The sequence below is a fragment of the Ambystoma mexicanum genome, chromosome 12 (assembly GCF_040938575.1).
Source record: "Ambystoma mexicanum isolate Mex_15411 chromosome 12, UKY_AmexF1_1, whole genome shotgun sequence".
Taxonomy (NCBI): Eukaryota; Metazoa; Chordata; class Amphibia; order Caudata; family Ambystomatidae; genus Ambystoma; species Ambystoma mexicanum.
Window position 1 is genome coordinate 94,885,402 of NC_090936.1, and position 26,495 is coordinate 94,911,896.

At 48.0% G+C, this 26,495-nt stretch overlaps 1 protein-coding gene across 2 annotated transcripts in view; it reads right to left on the reverse strand.

Annotated features, from left to right (window-relative positions):
- ORC5 (origin recognition complex subunit 5) overlaps positions 1-26,495 on the reverse strand; it is a 714,766-nt gene that overhangs the window by 293,715 nt on the left and 394,556 nt on the right. For both annotated transcript variants that reach the window (XM_069628073.1, XM_069628074.1), the window contains exon 9: positions 14,195-14,247. In XM_069628073.1, coding sequence (XP_069484174.1) covers positions 14,195-14,247 — 53 coding nt within the window. The remainder of the gene's footprint in view (positions 1-14,194; positions 14,248-26,495) is intronic.

Below are 26,495 nucleotides of genomic sequence, written 5' to 3' on the forward strand. Positions count from 1 at the left end.
TCTGAAGTGAGCTGGAAGGTTTTTCTACCTCTTTAGAGTTATTTATCTTCACCTCTATGGTAGAGGGCTGTAACCAAAAACATTTCCAGGTAAAAACCATGTTTTTCTGGTGCCCAAAAAGGATTCGAATTAAGGGGGTCCCACCCCCTCATATGCTCATTTTGCCACAGGACATTGGTCAATTTTAAGTATTTGTAAGTGTCCTGGCATTTGTGACAGGAGTCGTTACCTGGTGATGTCAGTCCCAGATTACCTTGCCTGCAGAAAGTGGGGAGGAGCGGGATCAGGAAGGGAGTGGCCCAAGTCATTTCAAGATGTTGGGGGCCCCATTCTCTTTGGCTACTCTGACTATTCATTCTCCCTGGCTGACTTAGAACAGGCTCCAATAATTACCACCTTGGTATGTACTCCCTATTGTGATTGGAGGGTTTCCGCTTGAAGTACTAGTACCCTCCTTGGCAGCATATCCTATTCTCTCGGGAAGGCGTAAATCTTTCCCAGAAAAGAACAAAGTGAGCTTCTAGGGCTGGGCCCATTAGTCTTTTTTAGGTTAAATTCAAGACAAACACAGTAGTACACAGAGCTAAAAGTTGATTGAGACACTAGAAGATAGGTTGACAACATAAAGACTTTAAAAGCCTTTTGGCCGGTATAACACTATAATCCCATTACTGACTATATCAAGCAAGATATGCCGTATATTTATATTTGACAAATTAATCTGCCACTAGGCCTTGGGAGATGTACAGTTCGAATGGATTGTGTCCTCTAACGTATTTCACATCTTTGACATGTAATTGTAACGCTCACCTGACTCCCACGGAGGCGCTGGTCTAGCCTGGGTTGCTGTGGCCTCTTCGAGCGTGATGCGCAGAACTCGGAACACCGACTGAACAGGACCCTCAAATCTTGCTTGTCTGGCCCGTAGGAATATCCTTCTGCAGATGAGATAGGGGATTAACAGTCTGCCGAATAGTGTGCTTGCTCCCCCCTTTCCCTTCTTCGTTCTTCTATTACTTCCTCCGAAATCCCTGGTTGAAGCTCACCTTATGGTTTGAGAGGATGAACTCTCCATCCTGCTTCTGGTGCAGGGGCACGTGTTTGTCCAGTTACTTCACTGGTTTTCAGAATGGCGCTGGCAAAATCCACTTGACTTTTCCGAGCGGAACGCCGTAAGTATGAAGATTACAAAAGTTCAAGTGTTGAGCCTCCTTTTCTGTTGCCTTCCTAACCTGTGATCTGTCCTTTATTTCAGGTGCAGAATGAAGGCGATGCGTTGAGGGATTGAATTGCCGATGGTAAACTCAGGTGAGTTAGCGATGGGGGCGATCCCTCTTAATGTCTTTATATTCCTCCAGTAATGTCTTTTGTCCTTTCCCCATAGGGGCCGGGGTGCGGTACCTGCCAACGAAGCGGCACCGTCCCGAAATGAGGAATGGTCCACCAACAGAAGACCGGTAAGTGTTATGGCGAAAATTAGGCTTTCCTCATATGTTCCTTCTGCTCACCTTTTGTCTCTTCTTCTCTCCCCTAGGCGCAGAGATGTGGCGACCGGTGCGGACAGTCACGGTGGAGCCAGAAGAACTCCCGAGGACAGGTGAGTGATGCGCGGCGCTACAGCGAGCAAGGCGGTGCTTTTAAATGAAAGTCTTTTCTCAGGAACGCTGGCGTGAAGGTTCCGGATGCAGGTAAGAAGTTTGATAAAATTCTTGGTTTTCACCCTTCTCTTCTCTTCTTTCCTTACAGGTGTTCCAGGATCGAGGCGGGCGTGGCTGGAGACCAGATGCAGGAGCAGACACGGTGAGCGTTCAGCTGCTTGGATGCAGAACAACGCGAAGCGTGAGCTACTGTCTGGCCGTGGCTTAAATAGCCCCCAAAGTAGTTCCAGGTAAATATCCTTCCCTGGCCACGCCCGAGTGGCAAAATAGTCCCAATGAAAAAATAGTCCCTTTCAGGTCTCAGGGAGGCCTGAATCTTGCAGCAGGGTCTGCATCAGGTAAGTGCACAAAACACCTTCCTTTATGAGCCTGGCGCCAACAGCGCCAGGACAGAGTCCAAAGAGCCCCTATAAGGGGCCGCTGGGCTTTTACCCGGGGGCATGATGCCTGCTCCCGGGGGTGCTGGGCCTGGCCTGGTGCTCCGGGGGTAGGCACCATGACAGTAATGTCCCCAGCTGTGCACTTAGGAAACTTTTTCAGCAGAGGGCGTCCTGCGTCGATGATGTCGGGTCGATGTCCCTCGAAGGCCTCCGTCGAGGGTGACGTCACCGGATGTTATGAATAGGACGCACGAAGCCCGTAGCCTCAGTTTAAGTTTTTTCCCTCAGAACGTGTGGCACCAGTCTCATGCTTGCTTGACTGCAAATAGCCTTGCGGAAACGTAAGCTGCAATCGCATAGGAAATTCTCCAGAGGGGCAGGCTGGGAGGGCGATGTGGAACACGTTGGAGGAACATCCAGTTGAAAGAACGTTACTAGTTGGTAAGTAACTTGTTCTTCGAATGGATTGTGTCCTCCAACATATTCCACATCTTTGACAGACTCCCAAAGCAGTACCAAGAAATGGAGGAGGGAAAAGAATTTAGAGTACCCAATCAGATTGCGGAATAAAGAACTGCCTTACCAAAGGCCATATCCTGACCATGCATGGTATCCAGGGAATAATGCTGAACAAAAGTGTGAAGCGAAGCCCATGTAGCGGCATCACAAATATTCCTAATAGGAACACCCAGTTGCATGGCGGTGGAAGTTGCCACACCCCTAGTGGAATGAGCTTGCAACCCTTCAGGAGGGTCCTTAACCGCCAATCGGTAACACTCCGCAATGGTGAGGATAATCCACCTGGACAAGGTCTGTTTGGTAACAGCCTGGCCCAGCCGGTGTCCAGCATATCCTACAAAGAGTTGATTGTCCACTCTGGCCCTGGACATCCTAGAAATGTAAAAGCTCAGAGATCTCCTCTCTAGACATATTTATATACTTCAGGCTATGCTGTGCTATCCAGGCTCTCTTCCCCTCATTCCCACGACAAACACCAACGTGGCAGCTACTCCATGGCGTGATTCAAGCACAGGGGAAAGGCAAATTAGTGTCATCAATATACAGATCCCCCCTAACAGATACGGCACCAGAAAACTTACGCACAAAAAAGGTGGGAAAAAGCGTTGCAGCCTATCATCCTTGATGAAGAATGGGTATACATACTTCATCAAACTCAGAAGGTCGCATTGAATTTGCGGTTTAAACTTATCCACTTCCATTACTTACATCAAACGTATTACACGCCAGCTAAAAGGTGCATACACAGACCAGAGTCAGTGGCGAAATGTGAGAGATGTGGAATGCCAGCGGCCGACTTCCTTCACCTCGCCTGGAGCTGCCCGGCATTGACCAAATCTTGGTCACAAGTTCTCCAAGAGACAGAAACAATAATTGGAGAAGAACTAAAACCCATCCCCACGATAGCGCTACTTGGGATGACGAAAACACCTGACACCTACAATGAGGAAATTAGCAAATGTATTACTTATTCTAGCACACAGGAGGGTAGCCATGTCCTGGGGTCATGGCCCAGCCCCTACAATTGTTAAATGGCAGAAAGATGTACTCTACTGTCAAGATGTGGAGACTGAGTTTATTAAAACACTACCCCTGCACACACGCCCCCCGGACATCTGGGGACCCTATGTAGCACATCTTATCAACTCCAAAGGAGACGCCTCAACCTCAAGTTCATCAGCAAACTGAGGAAAATAACGAACTGGTGCAAAAGGGAAAAATAATAAAGGAGAACAGGATTAGGCATGGGAGAATGTTAACAATACTACACGCAGCAAGTGGCGGAGGAAGCGGGGACTAGAGGGGGGTGGGGATCGGGGGCTGAACTGGTGCAAGTTTTCCGACCCACAGTTGGGCGGACCAAGTTTTGAATTGTAATTGTATTTTGCTGAAAATATAAATAAAGTTTTTAAAAAAAAAGCCCAGAGCTCTCCTAAGATGCAACTGATGGAGTCGCTCCTCTTCCTTACCAGGATGAGAAGGGGGATAGAACGATGGGAGAACCACTTTCTGCCTCAAATGAAATTCCGAAACTACCTTAGGTAGAAAGGACGGACATACCCTAAGGACTACCCTGTCCTTGTGGAACACAGTAAAGTGTGGCTTAGAGGAAAGTGCCTGCAATTCACTCACTCTGTGAGCGGAAAAACCGCAACCAAGAACACTGTCTTGAAGGACAACAATCTCAAAGGACAAGAGTGCAAAGGTTTAAACGGAGCACCCATGAGAAATTTCTAAATCAAATTTAAATCCCAAACCGGCAACTGGAAAGGGGACGGCAGGAACACAGTCAGTCCTTTAAGAAATTGAGAAATCAAAGGAATCTTAAAGTAAGAACATTCTTGAGACAAGCGCTTAAAGTTAGACAGCGCTGCCAGGTAACCGTTAATGGTATCCACTGGAAAGCCCCTGTGGGCCAAAGAAAGTAAGAAAGACAAAACCATAGGAATGGAGCACTGAAAGGGATCCACATTGTGACCCCTGCACCAGTTGCAGAATTTACGGCAACGGTACAGGGATTTTGTTGCAGGCCGCCTGGCCGAAAGCAACACCTACATCACGTCATCCGGGAGGTCCCAATCCTTATACCTCAATCTTTCAGATACCAAGCGCGAAGGTTGAGAGTCTTGACCTCTGGATGGAGAACCCCCCCCCCCCTGTTGTGGAAGCATATCCCACAGAGGGGTGTTAGGGGAAACACCACACCGCGGGGGACTCGGAGTGGGGCTCATACGAACACGGCCCCCACGGACACAGTGAATCTTACGTGAGCTGAGGGCCGAAGAGGACACAGCTCAGGCTTCCCGCCCTGTATTAGCGCATCGGAACGGGGGCAGCCCTCCAGCACCCTGGGGCCCAGAACTCGCTCCCGGCCCACACCCAGCACACAGAGGCCCCGCGACAGACATCGCCTGGACGGAAGCATCGGCCCCGTGGACGCCACGGAGGCGCCCCGGCCTAGCCGGCGGGGCCCAGCACAGTGACATGGAACAATTGGAGGTGAGGAGAGCGTGGGGGGGGGGAAGGGACAATCGAGTGGACGAGCCATCCAGGGGCAGCCCCCCCCCCCCAGGGCCTTCCCCTTGGTTGTACACGGGAGCGCCACCCGGTCGCGGCGCGACGAAGGGAGGTCGGTGCGGCCTGAAATCTACGGACCAGTACATCGGAGATTCTACTCAGACCAGCAGGCCCCAGCGAGGGCACAGCGCCACTCATAGAGCCACGTGCCCATACCGCCCGAGTTCCCAGCGGTCCGGCCATTGAGAGGGCCTTGGTCCATCGACCCCGACACCGTCCCTCGTAAGGGGTATAGCAGCACCGCCCGGAGGTGCGCCAAAAGCCCTGGACCGACCCCCAGTACCCGGGGCGATCTCATCCCTCCAGCGCATCCGCCGGCCCCTCACGGTCACGAGTACCGTCCCCAGGAACGCTATAACCACCATGCCAGCGGGCGGCGAACCCCCTCCCGCTGCACTTACTAAAGACGATCTCAAGGACATTCTCCGAGAGATTAAGGCGATTTGCACAGACATTCAAGCCTCCATAGTGGATCTCAAGGGGAGAGTGGAGACCCTGGAGGATAAAATGGAAGGGATGGAAAATAATCACCTCCAGGCAGACCTGTTTGATATGAAATATGAGGCTAGGCTAACGGACTTGGAAATGAGATAGGACGACATAATTTTGAAGATGGACGATCTGGAAAACAGAGAGCGCCGAAACAACCTGCGCATTATGGGTGTGACTCAAGAGAGAGGGGAAACGGCGGCGGACGTGGGGAGGAAGGTCCCGGGCCTGATAAACCAGCTTTTTACATTGGAGGGCGGCAAGGAGGTCCAGCTGGAAAGAGCGCATCGAGGTGGAGGGGGTGCGGGCGGTGGCTCAAGGTCCATCGTGGTGCGGTTCCTCCGCTACAGAGAGAAAATGGAGGTCCTGGAGAAGGCAAAAAGTCTGGGGAGCTTTACCTTTGAAGGCGATACAATTAAGATATAGCAGGACCTGTCATCCCTCACGCTCACCCGCAGAAGAGAATGTCGTCCACTCACCCAGTGGCTCACAAGCCAGGATATCAGATATAGATGGTCCTTCCCCTTCGCCCTTTCCTTTGAACGGGCCGGGGTAGACTATAGAGTGATTAGTGGTAAAGAAGCCTCACAAGTGCTTAAGGGGGACGCCCCGGAAGAAGGGGGAAATCTGATGGAGAATCAAGAACCAGGCGACACCGTGAGAGGACCTGCGGGCCCCTGGTCCATGAAGAAGACGACAAAAGGCAGGAGAAAATTAAGAAAACCTAACACTCGACGTCCGAGGTTGGAGGGGACTAGGAGTGTAAAGACAGAAGTCTAGCTTGTAGGCGACCCCGGCTGGGGACACAGAGTTTACCAAGAGAACTGCGGTGCAGGAACATGCACATACCCTGGTGGCTTGCCCTTTGGCAGGCGTCTTGGACAAAGGAGGGAAGAGGAAGGGTGGAGGGGTGGGAATTGACTTTAAGGGGCTTGGGGCACGATATCCACCACACTTCAAATGGGCACTGGGCAGCTCCAACATGATCGGGAGGACAACAAATTTCAAAAGGGAAACCAATGGCAGTCAATGAAAAAAAGGGCCGGGTCGAGTCACTCAGGGTGGGTTCACTCAACGTCAAGAGGCTCAACTCACTGACAAAGCGCTCCCTTCTCGGGAGGGAAATGAAAAATGGGAAGGTGGACATTTTGTTTGTTCAAGAAACTAGAACAGTGAGGGGGGAGGAGAGGGCCATCCCAGGATCCCACGTTGGCCAGACCTTTTGGGCATCGGGTCACGTAAAGAAAGGCAGATTAGGCATCCTACTCTAAAGGAACCTGAAATTGACATAGGTGTCCCGGTGGGAGAGGGAGGATGGAAGGTCCTTGGTAGTGTCCAGCAATCTAAATAACTCCAGAGTCCGCCTAGCAGTGATATACTGCCCTAACGTGGGTCAGAGAGAATTTGTTGAAGCGGCCTTGGGGGAGGTGATGGCTAAAGCAGAAGGGCTCCTGCTCCTAAGTGGGGATTTTAATGTGGGCAGATCGAGAGTTGGACCACAGTGGGAGCTCGGCCACATCAGGTAATAGAGGTACCGAACTTCGTGGTGGGCGTCGGGAATTAATCTGGGAACAGGGATTGGTGGACATATGGAGGGAGCTGAACCCTAGACGAAGGGGATATAGCTTCTACTCCGCAGTACACGGTACCAGGACCAGGATAGATTACCTTTTCATGGGGAGTCAGCATATGAGCAGAATAGAGGCCTGCGACATCCGCCCGGTCAGTTGGACAGACCACGACATGGTCTGGTCGGATGTCAGTATAGCGGGGCTGAAACCCAGGGAGTCTCTATGGAGGTGTAACGATTTTCTGCTGAGGGACGCAGTCTTTAAGGAAGAAATGACTGTTGCAATTAAAGAATTCCCTTGAGCTAAATGACACGGGAGAGGTGAGCCGGGAGATGGTGTGGCAGGCGGCCAAGGCGACTTGGAGGGGAAGGATGATCAGCGAAGGGGCATCCAAAAAAATAATTTGGACCCTCTTGACCCACAGGTTCAGATCTGAAATAATCCTCCTAGAAAGCTTGGAGGGGAAGGTGGAGACGGAGAAAGAGCGGGACCTGGGCATAGCGAGGGAGAAGAGACTAGAATTGAGAGAAATGGAGATGGGGAAAATTGTATCAGTGCTCCAACATCTACGCCAGAAATACTACGAGAAAGGGGACAAGGCCGACGCTATGCTGGCAGCCAAATTGCGAGGCCAAAGGGCAGATAGATGGGTGGCGAGAGTGGTTAGCGCTGAAGAGGGAGAAAGATCTGATCCGGAGAGGTTCGTCGAGAGTTTTGCTTCTTTCTATGAGAAGCTCTACGGGAGGGAAGGGGAGATGGAGAAAGAAGTGTGTGAGGCATATCTCAATGAGGACACCCTCCCTGTCCTGGGCCCCTTAGAAGCATCGTCCCTAGACGCCCCTATAACCGATGAAGAGGTGCTCAGAGCCATATCAGGATTGAAACTGGGCAGGGCCCCGGGGGAGGACGGGTTCACGGCAGGTTTCTACAAGGCCTTCTCGGGCCAACTAGCGGGGTTCCTGGCGGAACCTTTCTCGAACATCATGAGAACAGGGAGGGCACCCCCTCCTTTGGCAAAGCTTTGATTACGGTGATTCCGAAGGAGGGGAAAGACCCAGTGGACTGCCGCTCCTATAGACCCATCTCCCTCCTGAATGTAGATGCTAAGCTATTTATCAGGATTATCGCCTCGAGACTGGACAGCTTCATGCCGAGGCTAATTCACTCAGATCAGGTGGGTTTTATACGGGGAAGGCAAGGTGCAGATACACTGCGCAAGACGTTACACCTGTTGAGAGAGGCAGCACCGAAGGGTGGGAACCCCGTCCTGGTGTCCCTTGATGCCGAGAAGGCGTTTGATCGGGTTGACTGGGGGTTCCTTCAGGGGGTACTTGAGAAGCTGGGATTCGGCACGGGGATTAAACAAGCCATCAAGGCCCTATATGTGTCACCAACTGCCAGAGTTACAGTTAACGGGCGTCTGTCACGAGTCTTTCATCTCCAGAGAGGTACGAGGCAGGGTTGCCCCCTTTCCCCTCTCCTCTTCGCCATGACAATGGAGATTCTGGCGGAGTACCTCAGGGGCGTATCAATGGTGAGAGGAATTGAGGTGGGCGAACGTACCTTCAAATTAGGCCACTATGCAGATGACATCTTGCTCCACCTGCGGGAGCCAGCAAGATCGGTCCCAGCCGCTTTGCAGGTGATTCATCAGTTCGGCCACTTCTCCGGATTCAAGGTAAACGTAGGCAAGTCAATGATCTTTCCATTCGCACCCGATGCGGATAGAGATCTGGCGGAACTCGTCCCGCTGGGCCTCCGAATTTGTACGGAGGAGATAAAATATTTGGGGATCAACATAGTCCGTCCCGACGGGGATTTAGGGCAGGCAAACTACCCCCCGCTCTTTGATAAGCTATTCAGGGACATGGATCTTGGGGGGGGGGGAGGGGCAGATCTCCTGGATGAGAAGAATAAACACCATAAAAATGAATCTGCTTCCCAGGGTGCTGTACGTATTTCAGATGCTCCCCTTGGAGGCTCCTGAACCATACCTTAGAGAAGCCAAGAGGCGAATAGTGAAGTTTATATGGCAGGGTCAGAGACATAGAATAGGATACAAGACTCTCACATTCCCCAAGGATAGAGGAGGGGTTGCCTTGCCTAAACTTAGGGCCCTGGCTCCCCACCTTAGAGAGGACCCCAATAAACAATGGGTATACATTGAACATTTCTATTTACGCCCAGTTACCGTGGGTGAATGGCTATGGGTCCCACTGAAAAAGCTCCCCAAAAGAATCAGGGACCACCCAATACTGGGTACAATGTGGAAAGCACTAGCGGGGAAAGGCCCTAGCGAGAAAGTCACTACATGGCCCCCTCCCCTGAGCCATATCTGGTCTACCCCAGTCCTGGAAGAAATCCCAGGTCACAAACACTACCATTCATGGTTCGACATGGGCCTGTGTAGGGTAGGCCAATTGGTAAGAGAGGACACTTTCATAAGCATCCAGGATCTCGAGGCGGCTCTGGGAATCGGCAGGCTCTCCCTGCTCCTATACCTGCGCCTCAAGGGCATCCTAATGAAGCCGAAACTAAAATCTTGCATACATAGAGGGATTACCCCAGTTGAGAAAATTCTAGACTCCCACACTGAAATGAAAGGCCTCATATCCCTCCTGTACGGAGCACTGTTAACCTCCCGCGAGGGAACGACTAAGAGCCTCAGAGGGAAATGGGAAAGGGACTTGGGTTGTGCCATCGGGGATGGGCTCTGGGGGAGACTATGTAGCAGGGCATTCAAGACTTCTATCTCATGTCAGTACAAGTCCCACGCCATCAAGCTCCTCCATAGGTGGCAGTACGCAGTACGACCCGATCTCCCTCTCTAGGATGTCCCCAGATACTGTCCCGTTGTGTTGGCACGGATGTGGGGAAAGAGCCGACTACTGGAATATTTGGTAGTCCTGCAAGAAAGTGCAAGTCTATTGGTCAGAAGTGCTCAGCTGGCTTGAGGAGGCGGGGGAGGGGGTTTACCCATTAGACCCATTTTTACTAATATTTGGTCTCTGCCATAGGGATGACCACTAGGAGAAACTTCTGGACCTGATACACTTCCTGCTTTTGGCAGCCAGAGCTGCACAGGCCAGGACTTGGAAGAGAGCATCTCTCCCCTCGAAGAGGGAATGGGTGATTGTGACCAAGGACATTTATTTTATGGAGAGACTAACAGCAGCAATACACAGCTCGAGCACGCATGTTGAGACCGATTGGCTGCAATTCATGGAGGCGTTCTCCAACGTTGAGGACGACACAGGAGTCTAATAAAGGCTCTCCACCCGGCCTGAAAACTGGTTGTGGCATAAGACTCATTGTACTTTTCCAAGTAAAGTTTACTAATGTTTATCCCTTGTATGCCCGGTTGGAGCTGCCGAAAAGGAAAATCACGGAGATGTGGATCGTGTGCCCTATTATTAAGGGTCTTGGGCGGGAGGGGGGAGGGAGGGTGTATACAGCAGAGTATTATGTTTCTCTTTTGGAAGTTGGCACGGGCCGTTGCCCCTTTGTCATTGTTTGTATTAAAGGTTTGTTGCCATAAAAAACCAATAAAATTGAATTTAAAAAAAATAAATAAATAAAAAATAAAAAGGAGGAACTCCTTTGTACACCTCCTGAAGGAACCTCTGGGTGTCCCGAAACCTGGAAACCCGCCAAGAACCAAAGTCCTGTCCCCGTGAAGCTAGAAGGGACTGGCGCAGTGGCCATCACAAAAAAACAAAGAAACTGATTGGCGGGAATGCCGCCGACCAAGGCAAGCAACATAATGCTCCCGGAGCACTAGAAGGAAAGCACGGCTGCCTGGAAGACGAGCACCAGAGAAACAGGTACGCAGGCACAGCTGAAGGTTCCGAGGGCCAGGGAGGTGATCGGGAGCATCGGGACCAGGAGACGAAGGGTCTGGGACCCCAGGAGAAGCCGAGAGAGTGCAGCAAGGGGCATATGCTTGGCAGGAGAGTAAACCAAGCTATTGCACCCATACAGTGAGAGTCTGGGACCCCAAGAGATATAAAGATAATCCACGAGAGGACAAACACTTGGCAGGAGAGTAAACCAAGCTGGACATATACTTGGCAGGAGTGCGAGCCAAGCTATTAAGTTCAATCTTCGCTAGACGGGGACTTGCACCCAAAATAGTTTGAGAAGAAGAGGGTTGAGGACCCCGAAGACAAGAATGTTTTGATGAGAAACCCATGCTTGGTAGGGAAGTACACCAAGCCGGAAATTGTTCGTCTGGGGCACGCACCCTTGTGAAGCCCTAAAACACAGTTACATTTAAATAAGACACAAGGTCTTTAGGACCCAAAGAAAAAGAAAGAGCCAAAAGGAATCCATGGAAAAGGAGCAAACCCCTAGAAACATGGGATATGTACCCAATAGACCATTTATTTTTGTGTTTTGGACCACTCAAGACATTGGGAATTTTTCTGTTGGCAAGAAGTATCATGAACACTTTGCTCTGGAGGAAACCAACCCAACACCTTTGATTTAGGTTATTATTGTTAGGGGCAGAAGTAGCATTCTTGGATAGAGAGGCAATTTTCAACACTTTTATTGGTTAATAAAAGTTTATAGGCAAAAATATACCACTTCTTTGTCCGAGTCTTCCGTCTGCACTCTTACAAGATACTTGTTTCCACTATACTTTCTCAACCTTTAGCATTATGAGAGCAGCCTCATTATCAGCCCCCACCTTGAGGCAGAATGAGCCGCTTCATTTTGTGTCACAAACAAAGAAAAGCCCAGGATTGCCTACCCACGCAGATGGCACTCTGGCACAGGGGGACAAGTGGAAGGTTTCTGAAAGTCTATTTGGAAAATCCCGGCCTATACTCATTTGTGTGTGCACCAAAACAATATATTTTTTTCACTAAAGCTCCGGAATTCTAACAAATGGCTGAAACTATTATTCTAAAGTGGAAAACTAAGTCCATTTAGTATCGGACAGTCTGTATCCAGGGGTCAACATGACTGATGAATGGTACTCTCTACTGCTACAGCAGTTTTAAACATTTCCTTAATGTATATGTTTATGTCAAGTATGCATATTCAGTATTAAAACTGCAGCTGTGAGACAGTGTTAAAAATGTCGTAGCTACATAATTTATTTTAAAAAAACATATTTAACATACTGTGGGAAATTGCATGTACACAAGTCATATCATATATACATTAAAACAGGATATACAAAGTGAAGTATTAAATAGCGCGTGGCTCAGACCCCCACAGCCAACCCAACCCTCAGGCCCCAACTTCCACCCTCAGAACTGCCCCCGCCCCTCAATGCAGGAATTACAATAATGAGAAATGCTGAATAAGCTGAGGCTTTGCAACTATGGCCGGGTATTTCTATGCCGAATCAATAAAAGGCCTCCAGATAGTTACATACTTGACATTTCTCCCTTCACACAGGCTAGAGACTTTGTTTGCCAACAAAATGTCCCACACTTTGACCTACCACATTTGGGCTATCAGCCGTCCAACTGACTTCCAGTTTCGGGCAGTGGTCAGCTTCACCGCTAGGACAAAACATGCCCAATCAATTTAGCCATGGGACCCGATAGGGGGAATACCCCATCAAAAGCATCTCCCAGCAATAACACCTGGGGACCCATTGGTAGTGACAGGCCTGTGATACCTTTAACATTAGACAGCACCTCCTTACAAAAGAGACTCTCTTTCCCACACATCCACACCATATGAAAGAGACCTCACTTCGTCACACCCCCGTCAACAACTCACTGAGAACTCAGCAGACATGTGGTGCAATCTCTCCGGCATCAGATACCATCTATAACATAATTTGTAGGAGCGCTACCTGTCTATCACACATGTGCGTCCAAGGCTATATTCGTAACCACGTCTCATCCTCTATTGCTACCCGAGATCTTCCCATTGACGCATGTGGGGCAGGCGCATTCGGACCCTGTCTGGAAGTCTGGGTGATTCCAGATGGGCGTCAGTGTACCCCATCTGCGAGTCGCCTTCACCATATAATAAAGTATATTTCTGGTTGCAGTTAGCAAGGAGAACCCAGACGTTCCCACAAGGCCACCCCTTTCCACATAAGGAAGCCACGCCAACACCACAGCTGAATGGGCCTGTTCAATCACTTTCCACTTCGGCATCATTTCAGCATAGCCCCAGGTTACCACATGTGAAATCTGAGCAGCTAAATCATAACTAAACATGTCAAGGACCCCCAGATATCCCCCGACCCCCAACCCACCCACCCATCCTTAATTGCCTGAGCAGCATCCTCCTGGAGATCCTTGCCCGTGTATTCCCCCATATGAATTTAAAATTCTTTCCCTGCAGGGTGTGCAGCTCTGAATCTGGGATGCTTACAGGTAATGCTAAACAAAGTTAGTGCGACCTAGGGATCAGGTTCATCTTGATGGCAATTCTGCCAACCTAGGACATTTCCTCCCCGCCCCATCGCACCAAGTTCTCCGACAACTCAAACAAGGGCGGAAGGTTTGGGTAGAAAAACCTCCAATGCATGCCCAAATATGTAATTGCTTCCAGATTCAATTTTATCGGGGCCAGACTGCTCAAGGGAACCCAGTCGCAGGCCCGCACGGAGACATCTAACCCGTGTGATTGGTTATAATTGACTTTGAAGCCTGAGAGGAGCCCAAAGTCTGCCAGCTCACATAACCCTGTCGTCAAAGAGGCACAGGGGTTCTGCAGGGTCAACAGAATGTCATCTGCATAGAGAGATTTCATAATCTGCCCCGCCCACCATAATCCGTCTACGGCTGAATTATTCCTGATGTTGCTACATAATTTTAAATCAATCTCACCATATCGGTTTCAGCAGCTCAATGGGGTGAAAGCAGGACAATGGCATTAACTCATACCAGACGTAAATTACAATTTTAATGAATGAATCTAGACAGCAACATTTTTCTTAATGCTACTTTTGAGGTTCATGTATTCACTACTAAATAGGTTATACAATTATGCATAACCTTTTTGCAAGTAAAATAAATGTACTTACCTTTCAACTGGCCAGTTTCTTCACTGCTTTGCTGTAGTTTTTCCCACTGCAAACTAAGAGTAGGAACATAAGGGTCTGTCTGAAGACATGAGCGTGGTGAAAGCAGAACATTCCAAACATCTCCTGCTATCAGGACTGCCTTAGTATGTTCATTATATTAGAATGTACTACTGAAACCTACATTGTCAAACATTTAAAACATGCACTTTTTGCTTCTTGCAATATACCAGAGGTAGGCATGCAGCCACTGCAACAGTAACAGTTTTTCCTCCAACAGTGAATAGTAGAATTGTACATCACAGTGCACATTACTTAGAGCAATTTAAATAGAGACAGCAACAATGATCTGTGGTCAAATAGTCCAGAGTTTAGCAAAACAGACTATTCAGATTCAAGTAACTATGCCGAAGATGGTGCATATAAGTGCATTGATTATTTTTCCACTTGTTTGATAGATTCATGTTTATTCCTTCAAAGCCTTTAATACACCTTTATTCCTACCGTACCAGTTAATGCGCTTTTCATGCATTCTAATGCCATGTTTTCTTCGAAAGCATTTAATGTCCTGGTTGACAATTACAGACGCCTCAACCCAGAACACAACTATACGCAGATTAATAAACACTGAACCTTGCTTGCAAGCAACAGAACGCTGTACAAAGGGGACATACCATGGGTTTTCAGTAGTAGCAGAGTAGGCAAGGAACTCCAGAAAAGGTGAAAGGGTGTAACAGAGCAATCAGTGATTGACAAGGTGTTCTTTGAAGAGTAGGGTCTTCAGGTTCTTGCTGACTGTACGATAATAGGGGCCAGTATTCTCTGCGCTGGTAACTTGTTCCAGAGAGAGGGTGTAAAACAAGAAAAGGACAGTTACCCATTGTGTTCCCTCTTGCAGTTCTTCGTTTCCAGCCTGGTGATGTTGTAGCGCTGGCCTCCGGAGATGGTGATTTTCCCTGCCAAATGGAATCGTGTTTTGGTTGCAATCGCTTTCTGGATGATGTGCAAAGTCTTAAATAGGATTCACACTTGAAGGGGAAGCCAGAGCAGCTAAGTGAGGAGGTGGGTGATGCGCTTGAATTCTCTTAGTCCTGTGATGAGGCATGCTGCATCATGCTTGTCGGCTTTCAGATGGGCTAAGGTGGCATGCGGGACTCCTGAAAGTAGGCTTTTGCCACCGTCCAGGTGAGAGATGATCTGGGCTTGCACAACTGTTAAACTCAGGACAGGGATAAAAGGCTTGCCTTTGCGGAGGAGCACAAGTTGGTTCATTGCTACCCGCGTCTAACGCAGGGAGATTCTGCACTAAACAAGAGTTGAGGCATGAATACATCAAGCTTCATGTCTGTCAGCCAATTCAGAACATGGGCATCCTTGGTGGGGTTTCCTGCAAGAATTAATTCAATATATGTATAGTTGAAATTCAGGAAAGCGCTCGACTCCATGCTTGGATGAGGGACAGGCAGTGCCAGAGTCAGAGGTCATCGATGCAATTGATCTTTAAGTAAAGATTCAGCTCATCGGGAGTCATCTGAATATTAGTGTACCTTGATGTCTGTGTTGGTGAGGAGTCCCCGCGCCCAAGAGGTTTAACATAGATATTGAAGATGACAGTGGCAGGCGTTTTCAGTGCTATTAGAAATAACTCCTTGTGGACACAAGGTAAACTGTTACAAATGAATCATGTGACCGAGTCGTCATTTTTATACCCAGTTATTAACTGATAAAGGCTTGTGATTAATATGACAGAATATACATATATGTATACCCAGTGATGTATATTTCAAATAAGATCTTTGAACTGCCTTAATTTGAAGAGGAAGTTTAAGGAAGTCGAAGACAGTTGTAGAAAGATTATATATGGCATGTCTATATCCAAGTCTCTATGGTGTTTTCACAGGGAGCAAGCAGTCCAGTAAAAGGACACCTGGATATTCCCATGCGCAGGACTAAAAATTTAACCAGTGCATGGTAAGGGCGTAGAAAGCCTAATGAAATGCTTTTGAAACTTGTTTTGTAGCTAAACCTTATATACAAAGTGGTAATTGCTACTTTTTCTCCTTTTTTCCTTTCTCTCGTTCTCTCCTGGTATAGCTTAGCTATCCTCTCTGACTTCAAGAAGTAAAGAAAATTGACCCGAGAATTAATTTCCCATACAGGGCTCAAGGAGTCACATATTTGTGTGTCCAAGTTGTCCTGAAGAATACATCTCTAATCAGGATTTGAGTGGTTTAAGTCTTGTGTTTCATGTGTGTAGTGGGATTACGTTTGTCCCCCTGAAGAAGTTCTCATACTTAGAGCAAAATAGCTCCAGAAGAACGAAACATGTTGGGTATGGAGCGCTGCGATTTAATAACAGTGTTGCATGACCGAAGTTATTATGAGATACCTTTCATAGGAAAGGAGTGAGATACTGTACTCTAATAAAAAGGTTTAAGGGTACCTAAATGAAAAAAGGTCCTTGTAAAACTGTAAAGATCCAACGCAGATTTTGCACTACATTTTTGACACTGTTCAACTTGCACTTTTGCACTTTGAGGTTGATCCATCCATAGTGGACAAGTGACCACTGTGGAGGCATCTACCGCACTAAGTTACTTATTTAAGGTATGATTAACAATATGTATTGTTTTATGATTGTTTACATTGTATTTTGAATGTTTTTAACCACATTGGGTTGTAAAAGATAGTGTTTTAGAGATATGCTTTTTCGTGTAATATTGATGATTGAGATAAATATAAAATAAAAAATGTCTACGCTAATTGTATTTGTGTGATACCTAGTACCTATTTGGTTCACAGTCTGGGAGATTTTATATATTAAATAAAAGAGGGAGGAGGGAGTTATCGAGAGAAAAGGTTCTAAAGTGAGGAGACACACTGGCTCTTTGGTTTTGACTTCATGAGTGGTTTATGGGCAGAGCCTTTGTGTCATTAAAATAGCCCACAGTCTCTTTTTGTTGTTGCTAGTGGACAGGATGTAGCCTTGTGGAACTTTGCACGTTACTCAGCGGCACTACGATCTGTTTGGGCTTATCTGGGCAAGCTGGTCAGTTGGAGAGGTATGAGGAGAACCACTGCAAGACTTTTCTGTCGAAGCCTATGCGCTTAACAAGGATGTCAAGTGGGGCTTCATAGTCAATGGTATCCAAGCCAATAAAGAGTTGTAGGACAAGTAAGCAGCCCCCTTTGCCCAGAACGTGTCAGTGACCTCTGTGCTGCATCGTGGTCGGAAAATCAGATAGGTATTCCGCTATGAGATTGTGTGAAGTGTTTCTTTCGTGCAACCGGACAGTGATGGTCGTCTCACTTTGCAGAGGAAGGACAAATGTGTGAAGAGGTAATAGTTGACCAGGTCAGCTAGGTAGAGTGTGAGTTTCTATCAGCATGAAAAGATTGGTCTCCTTTTTATTGCATCTGAGAATATGCATTGTGTGTGGGAGTGCGTTGATGGTATTGAAAAGTGGTTGCACAGTGCTTCACCTTTGATGACCTTCACAATATAGCAGACGTCTTCAAACTGTGGGGCGTGCACCCCAGGTGCGGGGCGCGAGAGCCCAGCACGATTTGTAAAAAAATAAATAAATATATATATATATTTTTTTAGATTGTGGATTGTGGGCAATGGGCACATGGGCAGGGGCGGCTCACACGGTCGACCTGGACCATAAAATTGTCTCAGACACCAATGAAAAAGTGGCCCGCAGTTGCAAATGGATATTCATTCCTTTGGTCACAGACTGAATAGTACCCAAGGGGGTGTTTTTTGTTAAAATTAAGCAAAGTCCAAGCCTGGTGGCTCATCCATAATGGGCGAGGGGGTGTCCACCCAGTGGCCCCCTCACCCATTATGGAGAAGCCGAGGAACCAGCCCAGTGAAACACTGACCACTCCCACAGATGCTTTTTCCATCTGAGGGAGTGCTCCTGGGCTGTCTGAACTGTCAAAGGGAAACAGTGTTTCCCTTTGACAGTTCAACGCTGGGGGCATTTTGCTTCTCCAGTCTTGCATAGCTCATTGGAAATGCTAGCTAGGGCACTGCATGTCTATGTGCGAGGAGGAGCTCCTGCACCTCCTAGCACATGTGGAAAGAACAACCTGGAGCAGGGCATTTTAGCACTCACACCCAGGGTATGAGAGAAAGAGAAAGAGAGAAAGAGAGAACGAAAGAGAAAGAGAGAAAGAAAGAGAAAGAAAGAGAAAGAGAAAGAGAAAAAGAGAAAAAGAGAGAAAGAGAGAAAGAAAAAGAAAGGAGAGAGGAGGGGAAGGAGGAGAAAGAGATGTCAGATGTCCAGTCAAAAATACCATGCTTTCCCCTTGGCCCCCCCCACAACCAATTGTATACTGTTTGGCTTTTTACAATTTTTTTTTAAAGTATGCTCTAAAATGCAACCTTTTAACCCATTATTTAAAAATAATTCACGAGCGAAAAAACCCCCACAGACACACATGGATTGGTTCTGGCTGCCTTGCTGTGCTCGGTCGCTGTGACATTTTTGTGGGAAATATTGATGCCCTTCCACTTACAAAATTCACGAGCTCCCATTGGCCCTCGCAATGTGTTGGGTACGGGGTGGGGGAGCCCAGGGACTGTGGTGGGAGCAGGATGGGCAGGAACACTGGGATAGTGGTGGGAGCAGGGTGGGCAAAGCCCTGGGTCTGTGATGGGATGGGGGAGCCCAAGGACTGGATAGGAGTGGGGTGAGGGAGCCCATCGACTGTGATGGGAGCTGGTGGGGAGCCCTGGGAGTAGAGTGCGGTGACGGTCCGCAATAGTTCATAGCCATTTGTACACACTGTCAATTTGGCATTTTGGGGGGGGGGGCAGCTTGCACAGATTTTTCTCCGGGAGGGGCAGGCCAAAAAAGTTTGAAGACCACTGCACTAGAGGGAGGGAGAATGTCTTCTTTGGGGGGTTTGAGGGCTGCAAGTGTTGATCAGGTCTCCTGGAGTAATTGTCCTGAATTTGGTCTAACTTGATATGCTGCAAGCTGGTATGAGTGGGATGTCGGAGGTATGTTTGGAGATATCAATATGTTGTCTTATCTGGTCTATGAGGAAGCGGTTGATGGCGCTGGATTTGTCAGTGGAATGTGGTATGCATGGTCTGGCAGAGAGTTGATGCAGTGCTTAATGGCTTGCAATATAATGCTCTACTCTTGTTGGATGCTTCCATGTTGTTTATTATGTAGTAGCTTGCTTTGGCTGAGGTGATGGGCGACCGGACTGATCATAGGGTACTCAGAGTGATTAGATCTTCCGGTTGGTGGGATTTTGTGCAGAGCTTTTCTTCTCTGCAGATCGCATGCTTGCTTTCGATGAGTTCCTGTGTTTATCAAGTAGAGAAGGACTTATATTTGATGAGCAATGATTCAGCGGTTAACAGGTCTTTGTAGTCTCAGATAAGGTGTGGTTATCTGCGCCGAGGTGTGTGTTGACATTCTCTAAAGGATCAGATGTGGAGGTTAAGGTAATGAGGTTTCTTACATTGCATCCATGGAGAAGTTCTTGAAAGAGCAAGGGGTGCATGCCTGGGTCGGTTTGAAATGGCCATGAAGGGAAGAAGAGGTGGGTGGTGGACCAGGTCGTGTGTGCTGCCTTTGTTGTGGGCTGGTTTTGTGACTAACTGCATATGTCTGGTATCAAACATTTAGAGTGTCTGGTTTTCTAGATGGCTTTTTCCCAGGTAGATCGGTTTCTCAGAGGAAGAGTTAGTAAGGCACATTTTGATCAGAGTACACAAAACAGAAAACTATACAAGCAAGGCACATTCCCATGACACACAACAACCTACTTAGTTCAACAGACAGCGTTGGGCAAATCAGACAGACACCCGTACCCGAGCTCTGAAACCAACAGTAAGAAATCACACATTTCATAAAACTTTGACTCTCTGGTCATTGGAAAGTCCCTTAGGTTTCAGATTTCCTACCAGGACAGTCCTCCACCCTACCTACCCTGAGATATACACCATGACTGAAGAAAACAGCTGAGGTGATTGTGCGATCGCAGATCATGGGCCGCATAAGGCTGGGAAAATGTCAGAGTTCTGCTATACAAATCTTGCATAAGATCTCAATTAATTAGGTTCCACCCATCATCGTCTCATTTCTTACGCAAATGTAATCTCCCACTATCCATCAACTTGCACTGCACCTTCTAGTCTCTCAATTCACCTCTCCAACCACACCATCAGCATCTTCCCTATGACACTAACATTTGCTACCCCGCATCTCATCACTACAGTCCTGCTTCCATAACTGCACCGCCACCTGATGTGCTACCAACCTCAGTCTGCATCACCCCATATCCAGACTCCCACTAGTTCCATACCCACCCTACTTACTTAATTACTTTCCCTCATCTCGCTTCACAATCAACCTCAACACTGCCCTGTGGAATACCTCCACACTTTCCTTAGCACTTTAGCGCTCTGAAATGTTAAATTCAGCAGCTAGCACTGTACCATCAACAAACAATCCAGGAGACCTTACAAATACTGAAATCGGGCCCATGCTCATGCCACACAAGCCATCACTAAGAGTCACAAGGATTACAAATCTGACCTAACTTCAAACAACACAAGTCACAGATGACCCAAATCTGCATCTCAATGCCATTAAAAAGCTCTGCAGAAACATAGAAAAAAATGTTTAAACAAAAACCAAGGAGTCACAAAATGCCCAAAGTCTTACCCACCCTGCGCAAGCAAAACCATTGCCCAAATGAATCAACTTGCACCAGCACTGACACTCAAATGCCAAGGATGCAATGTCCTAAACTTGACAAATGCCATAGGTTCTGGCGGATGAAGTAGACTTGCTACACCATATACAACAACCTGGAAGCACTGCATTTAAAAAGGTGCCTACATGCATCTAAAGTGCAGCTTTCAGGACTACACAGACCCAGCTTTGTGGGTCACTCACTACAGCAACAGTTGTCGGCACAAAATCTAATAGTATTTAGTCTATGAACAGCAGCAGATGTAGTCCATGCATGTGCAAGATTCCAACATTGGTTATGCATTAGGGTGTCTACCAGGTCTGCATGGCATAGTGAACATTTTTGAAAATAGAATAATTACTTACCCCTGGTAATGTTCTTTCGACTGGATATCCCTCCCACGTATTCCTCCTCTTAGATATATTCTTAAGTCTTCTTGCAGCTTTTTTCTTAGCATCGGGTGCTGTGCGTTGTTGAGTCGTGTTCCTTGACAGCCTGTGTCCTGTCCTCGGCCGTGACGTTGACTTTGGTATAAGTAGCTTGCGCTGCACCCGTTGCCTCAGGTCTAGTGTTTTCGTGCCTGTGCTCAGCAGTCTTAAAGGAATGACCCAGATGTTGAAAGAGAGGAAGGTGTAAAAACAGAGAACTTCTCGGCAAGACAGAGGGGAAGGATGGGAGGGCAATGAGGAATATACTTGAGGTACATCCAGTTGAAAGAACATTACCACAGGTGGGTAATTTGTTCTTCGAATAGATTGTGACCGGCGTATTCCTCATCTTAGACTTCGAAAGCAGTATGTAGAAGGAGGTGGGAACAGAGAACGTATTGCTGATTAATGCTGTGAAGTACAGCCTTGCCAAATCTTGCCTCTGGACCAGACATATAATCCAGGCAATAGTATTTGCTGAAAGTGTGCAAAGAGGACCAAGTTGCTGCACTACAAATGTCTTATACGGGCCCCCCTCTCTAAAGAGCCGAAGAAGTAGACACTACACGGATGGAATGCCCTCTTAAACCATCAAATAGATCTTTACTAGCTAATGCATAGCATTCCGCAATACATAAAATTAGTCAGCGAGAGATGGTTTGTTTGGTGACAGCTTGTCCCAATTTGTGTGATGAATATCCTACAAAAAGCTGGTCATCTTGCCCGATTTTGGACATTCTGGAAATATAGAAGCTCTGTGTCCTCAGAGGGACGAGGAAGTGAGTAAAAAAGCATGCAACAATCGTTTGAGCTAAATGAAATTACGACACCACTTTCGGTAAGAAAGGAGGACGTACTCTCAAAACCACCTTACCCTTAAAAAAGGTAATAAAGGGTGGTTAAGAAGAAAGAGCTTGAAGCTCACTGACTCTGTGGGCTGATGTAATCACTATCCGAAAAATAGTCTTAAGGGTTAACATTCTAAGTGTAAGGGTTCTAGAGGTGTCCCAATTAGGTACCTCAACACCAAATTCAAGTCCCAAACCGGTACAATAAATGGAACTTGAAAAGATGTTTGTTAATCCCTTTGAAGAACTGATTTTACAATAGGGAACTTGAAACAGGAACCCTAATCTGGCTAATGCTTGAAAACGGAAAGCACTGCCAAATTACCCTTTACCATGGAAGCATGAAGCCCCTGATGGGCCAGATGTAGCAAAAAAGATAATAGAATGGAAGTTTTGCATGTAAAGGGATCAATACCCTTATCTCTGCACCGGCTGCAAAATGTATTCCAACTGCAGTGGTACAGAGATTTTGTTGCTGGCCTTTTGGCCGACAGCAACACCTCCATTACATCTCCTGGAAGGTCCCAATCTTTGCATGTTATCCCCTCAGAAACCAAGCGTGAGGGTTCAGAGTACTGATTTCTGGATGAGGGAGACCCCACTCTTGTGAGAGTGAGTCCTCTCTTTCGGGAAGATGGCCATCTATAGATGTTCTGGGTACCACATTCTCCTGGCCCAATATGGATCAATCAGGATCATGGATTTCCCAAACTTCCTCAACCTCCTGATGACCTGAGGAATGACGGAGACTGGTGAAAACGCACAGAAGTGGAAGTGCTGAGTCCACTACGAACGTGTCTTCTGGAGCTCCTCTCTGAGGAAATTCCCTGGAGCAGAATAGGTTGCACTTTCTGTGGACACTGGATGCGAACAGATCCACCTGAGGGGTTACCCAAAGGGCAAAGATCTCTAAATGGACTTCCTGAGCCAGCGACTACTAGTGGGAGATAGTCCTCTGGCTGCTCACATTGTCCGCCGCTATGTTTTCTTCTCCGGCTAGGTGAACTGTCAGAGATTCCTTCTCTTGGTGCCCAAAACCAGAGCTGCAATGCTTCTCTGCACAGAGGTAGTGACTCTACACCCCCTCTCTTCTTGAGGTAGTACATGGCCACATCATTATCAGGACAGTCTTCCCCCACACAGAAGGCAGAAAAGCCATCAGCACTAGTCGGATTGCTCTCAGCTCTAAAAGGTTGATGTGAAGTTTGGACTCCAACGGAGACCAATGATGGCAGATTGAAAGGTCATTCATGTGTTGTCCCTACCCTGTGAGGGAGCCATCTGTCACAATTGCCATCTCCAGCCATGGCTGCCAAAAAGGTTCTCCTTTCATTACATTCTCCAGACAGGTCCATCACAAGAAACGTTTGCAACCTTGTTCGGGACCTGAAGGTCCATCATTCTGCCAGAGAATTAAGACCACTGAGATCTGAGGGCCCACTGAAAAGACCTCATTCGCTTCTGGCATCAGAAAAATTCAGGCTGCCATGAGGGCGAGCAACATTAGAAAGTCGAAGGCCGGAAGAGACTGGACACTCAAACTTTTGGACCATCTGCGAAAGATGCTGAGCCCTCAGTTCGAGGGGCGAGGCTTTCCCCGAGGACGAATCTAGGAACGCTCCAATAAACTGAAGCATCTCAGATGTTGTCAATTGGGACTTCTTGAAATTCAGTGAGAAGCCCAGCCTGTGGAGGAAGTGGCAAGTATGACTGTGGTGATTCAACACTTGTTCAGGAGAACAAGCTCTGATCAGCCAAACGTCCAGGTAATGGTAGATGTGAATCCCATCCCTCCTTAGACTTGCTGCCACCACTACCATTAGCTTAGTGAAGACCATCAGGCAGAGGTGAGCCCGAATGGCATAAACCAAAACGGATCATGAGAACCGCCAACTGCAAACCTCAGGTACTCTGTGTTTGTGACGGCTTGACACATGAAAGTAAGCTTCCTGAAGATCCAATTACACCAACCAATCCAGAATTCAAAGGGCCTGAAGGATCTGCAAAAGAGTCACCATCTTGAACTTGTCCTACATGAGGAACTTTTTCCAGCGTCTCAAGTCTAAGATGGGTCGCAGTCCTCTGTCATTTTTGGGGATTAGACAATAGGGAGAGTACCAACCTCGATTCCCCTCTGCTGCAGGTACAACTGGCACCTTTCTCCAACAGGGTAAAGATCTCCTGTAGGAGGAGTGGATCCAGATCTTTCAAGGCTTGGCTCCCCCGGAGGACAATCTGGGGGTCTTCTCAAAAAGGGGAGGCAGTAGCCATGGGCAACTGTCTGTAGTGCCCAAGAATCAGGATATGCCCCACCAACTCTCCAAATGCTGATTCAGCCCGCTCCCGACCACCGTCCTTTGAACCAAGTACACAAAAGGGGTTTTAGGGTTGTTGCTGAAGCGGAGGGCAAAGAAGCAGAGGCTGAGAGAGAGGTTTTGCCTCTTCGTACTCTTGAACCACAGGAGCTCTATTTTGGCCACTTTGTGCAAACTGGCAGCCTCCTCCAGCAAATGAGTAGAAACGAAAAAGGCTGACCCCTCCAGCCATGAGAAGACCCTTGAGGTTGCTGAGGCTGGCGTGTCACGGCCCCGAGCAACTTAGCTGCCGCCTTGGATGCTTGTAAGATTTCTAGGCTCTCATCGGCCTTGGAGCCGAAAAGTTGGGAGAAATGAAATGGCAGGTCCGATAATCTTGACCAGACGTCAAGTGCAAAACCGGATTCCCTTAGCCAAGCAAATCTTCTGGGGACAGTACTCGCCGCCATATCCCTGCCAACCGAGTATGCAGAATCCAGACCAGGCTGGAGAGATTAGCACAGGTCATCCTTGTCATCTTGCACTAGGTTAAGAACCTCCCCTCAGTCTGTCTCTCAGTCCCTCAGTCAGTCTCTCCGTCTGTGTCTCGGTCTGTCTCTCCGTCTGTGTCTCGGTCTGTCTCTCCGTCTGTGTCTCGGTCTGTCTCTCCGTCTGTGTCTCGGTCTGTCTCTCCGTCTGTGTCTCGGTCTGTCTCTCCGTCTGTGTCTCGGTCTCTCCGTCTGTGTCTCGGTCTCTCCGTCTGTGTCTCGGTCTCTCCGTCTGTCCGTCTCGGTCTCTCCGTCTGTCCGTCTCGGTCTCTCCGTCTGTCCGTCTCTGTGTCTCCGTCTGTCCGTCTCCGTCTGTCCGTCTCTGTCTCTCCGTCTGTCCGTCTCTGTCTCTCTGTCTCTCCGTCTGTCCGTCTCTGTCTCTCTGTCTCTCCGTCTCTCCGTCTGCGTCTCTCCGTCTGTGTCTCTCCGTCTGTCTGTGTCTCTCCGTCTGTCTGTGTCTCTCCGTCTGTCTGTGTCTCTCCGTCTGTCTGTGTGTCTCCGTCTGTCTGTGTCTCCGTCTGTCTGTGTCTCCGTCTGTCTGCCCGTGTCTCTCTCTCTGTGTCTCTCTCTCTGTGTCTCTCTCTCTGTGTCTCTCTCTCTGTGTCTCTCTCTCTGTGTCTCTCTGTGTCTCTCTCTGTGTCTCTCTGTGTCTCTCTCTGTGTCTCTCTCTGTGTCTCTCTCTGTGTCTCTCTCTGTGTCTCTCTCTGTGTCTCTCTCTGTGTCTCTCTCTGCTCCCCCTCTGGGATATGGGCTATGGCCAAAGCATCACGTCGCACAAGGTGTGCGTATACTTGCCCAGGGCACAAGTCGCATTTATGACCTTGAGGGCCCAGCTGCCCACATCAAACCTTTTTTTATCATCTCTGTCTTCAGGATTTTTAATTCTGCACTCTGAGGTGAATTCATCAGGCATATTGGGAGTACCATACTCAAAGCCAAAAAGGTACATGCTCATCTTCTTCCTCCTTAAAAATCAACCCATGGTCTTAAAGAAATGAGTCTTCGTTAAACAGTTAAAAGACTTCGGCACTTCAACAGAAGGTCTCAAAGTCTTCGATGGTGTGGAAGGCGTCAAAAGTGCAGAGGGCACAGACAGCTTAAAAGGCTTTGATGGTGGCTCTGGTTTTCGATGGGCCAGGTACCCGCTCCTTTACTGGAGTCGAGGAGGAAGCCCTATATTTCAATTTGTGTCGAGATGAAGAATTACTGTCCAGGGTCTTTGGCGAAGACATGTGAAGTACAATCTACCGTCTCGCCTCACACAACCTAGAAGCAGTGGTTTAAACGTGACAGTTTGCAGTGCATGCCCAACGGCATACTGTGGTAATATGCTCGCGTAGTACATAAAATGTTCAGTTACCAAACATTTCCTCCACAGGCCCCACTTGGGTCCTTCCCTTTCACTGCGTTGGACTCCTCGCCCGGATGGTCCATCCTTCCTTCCACTCCCCTTCTCTTCT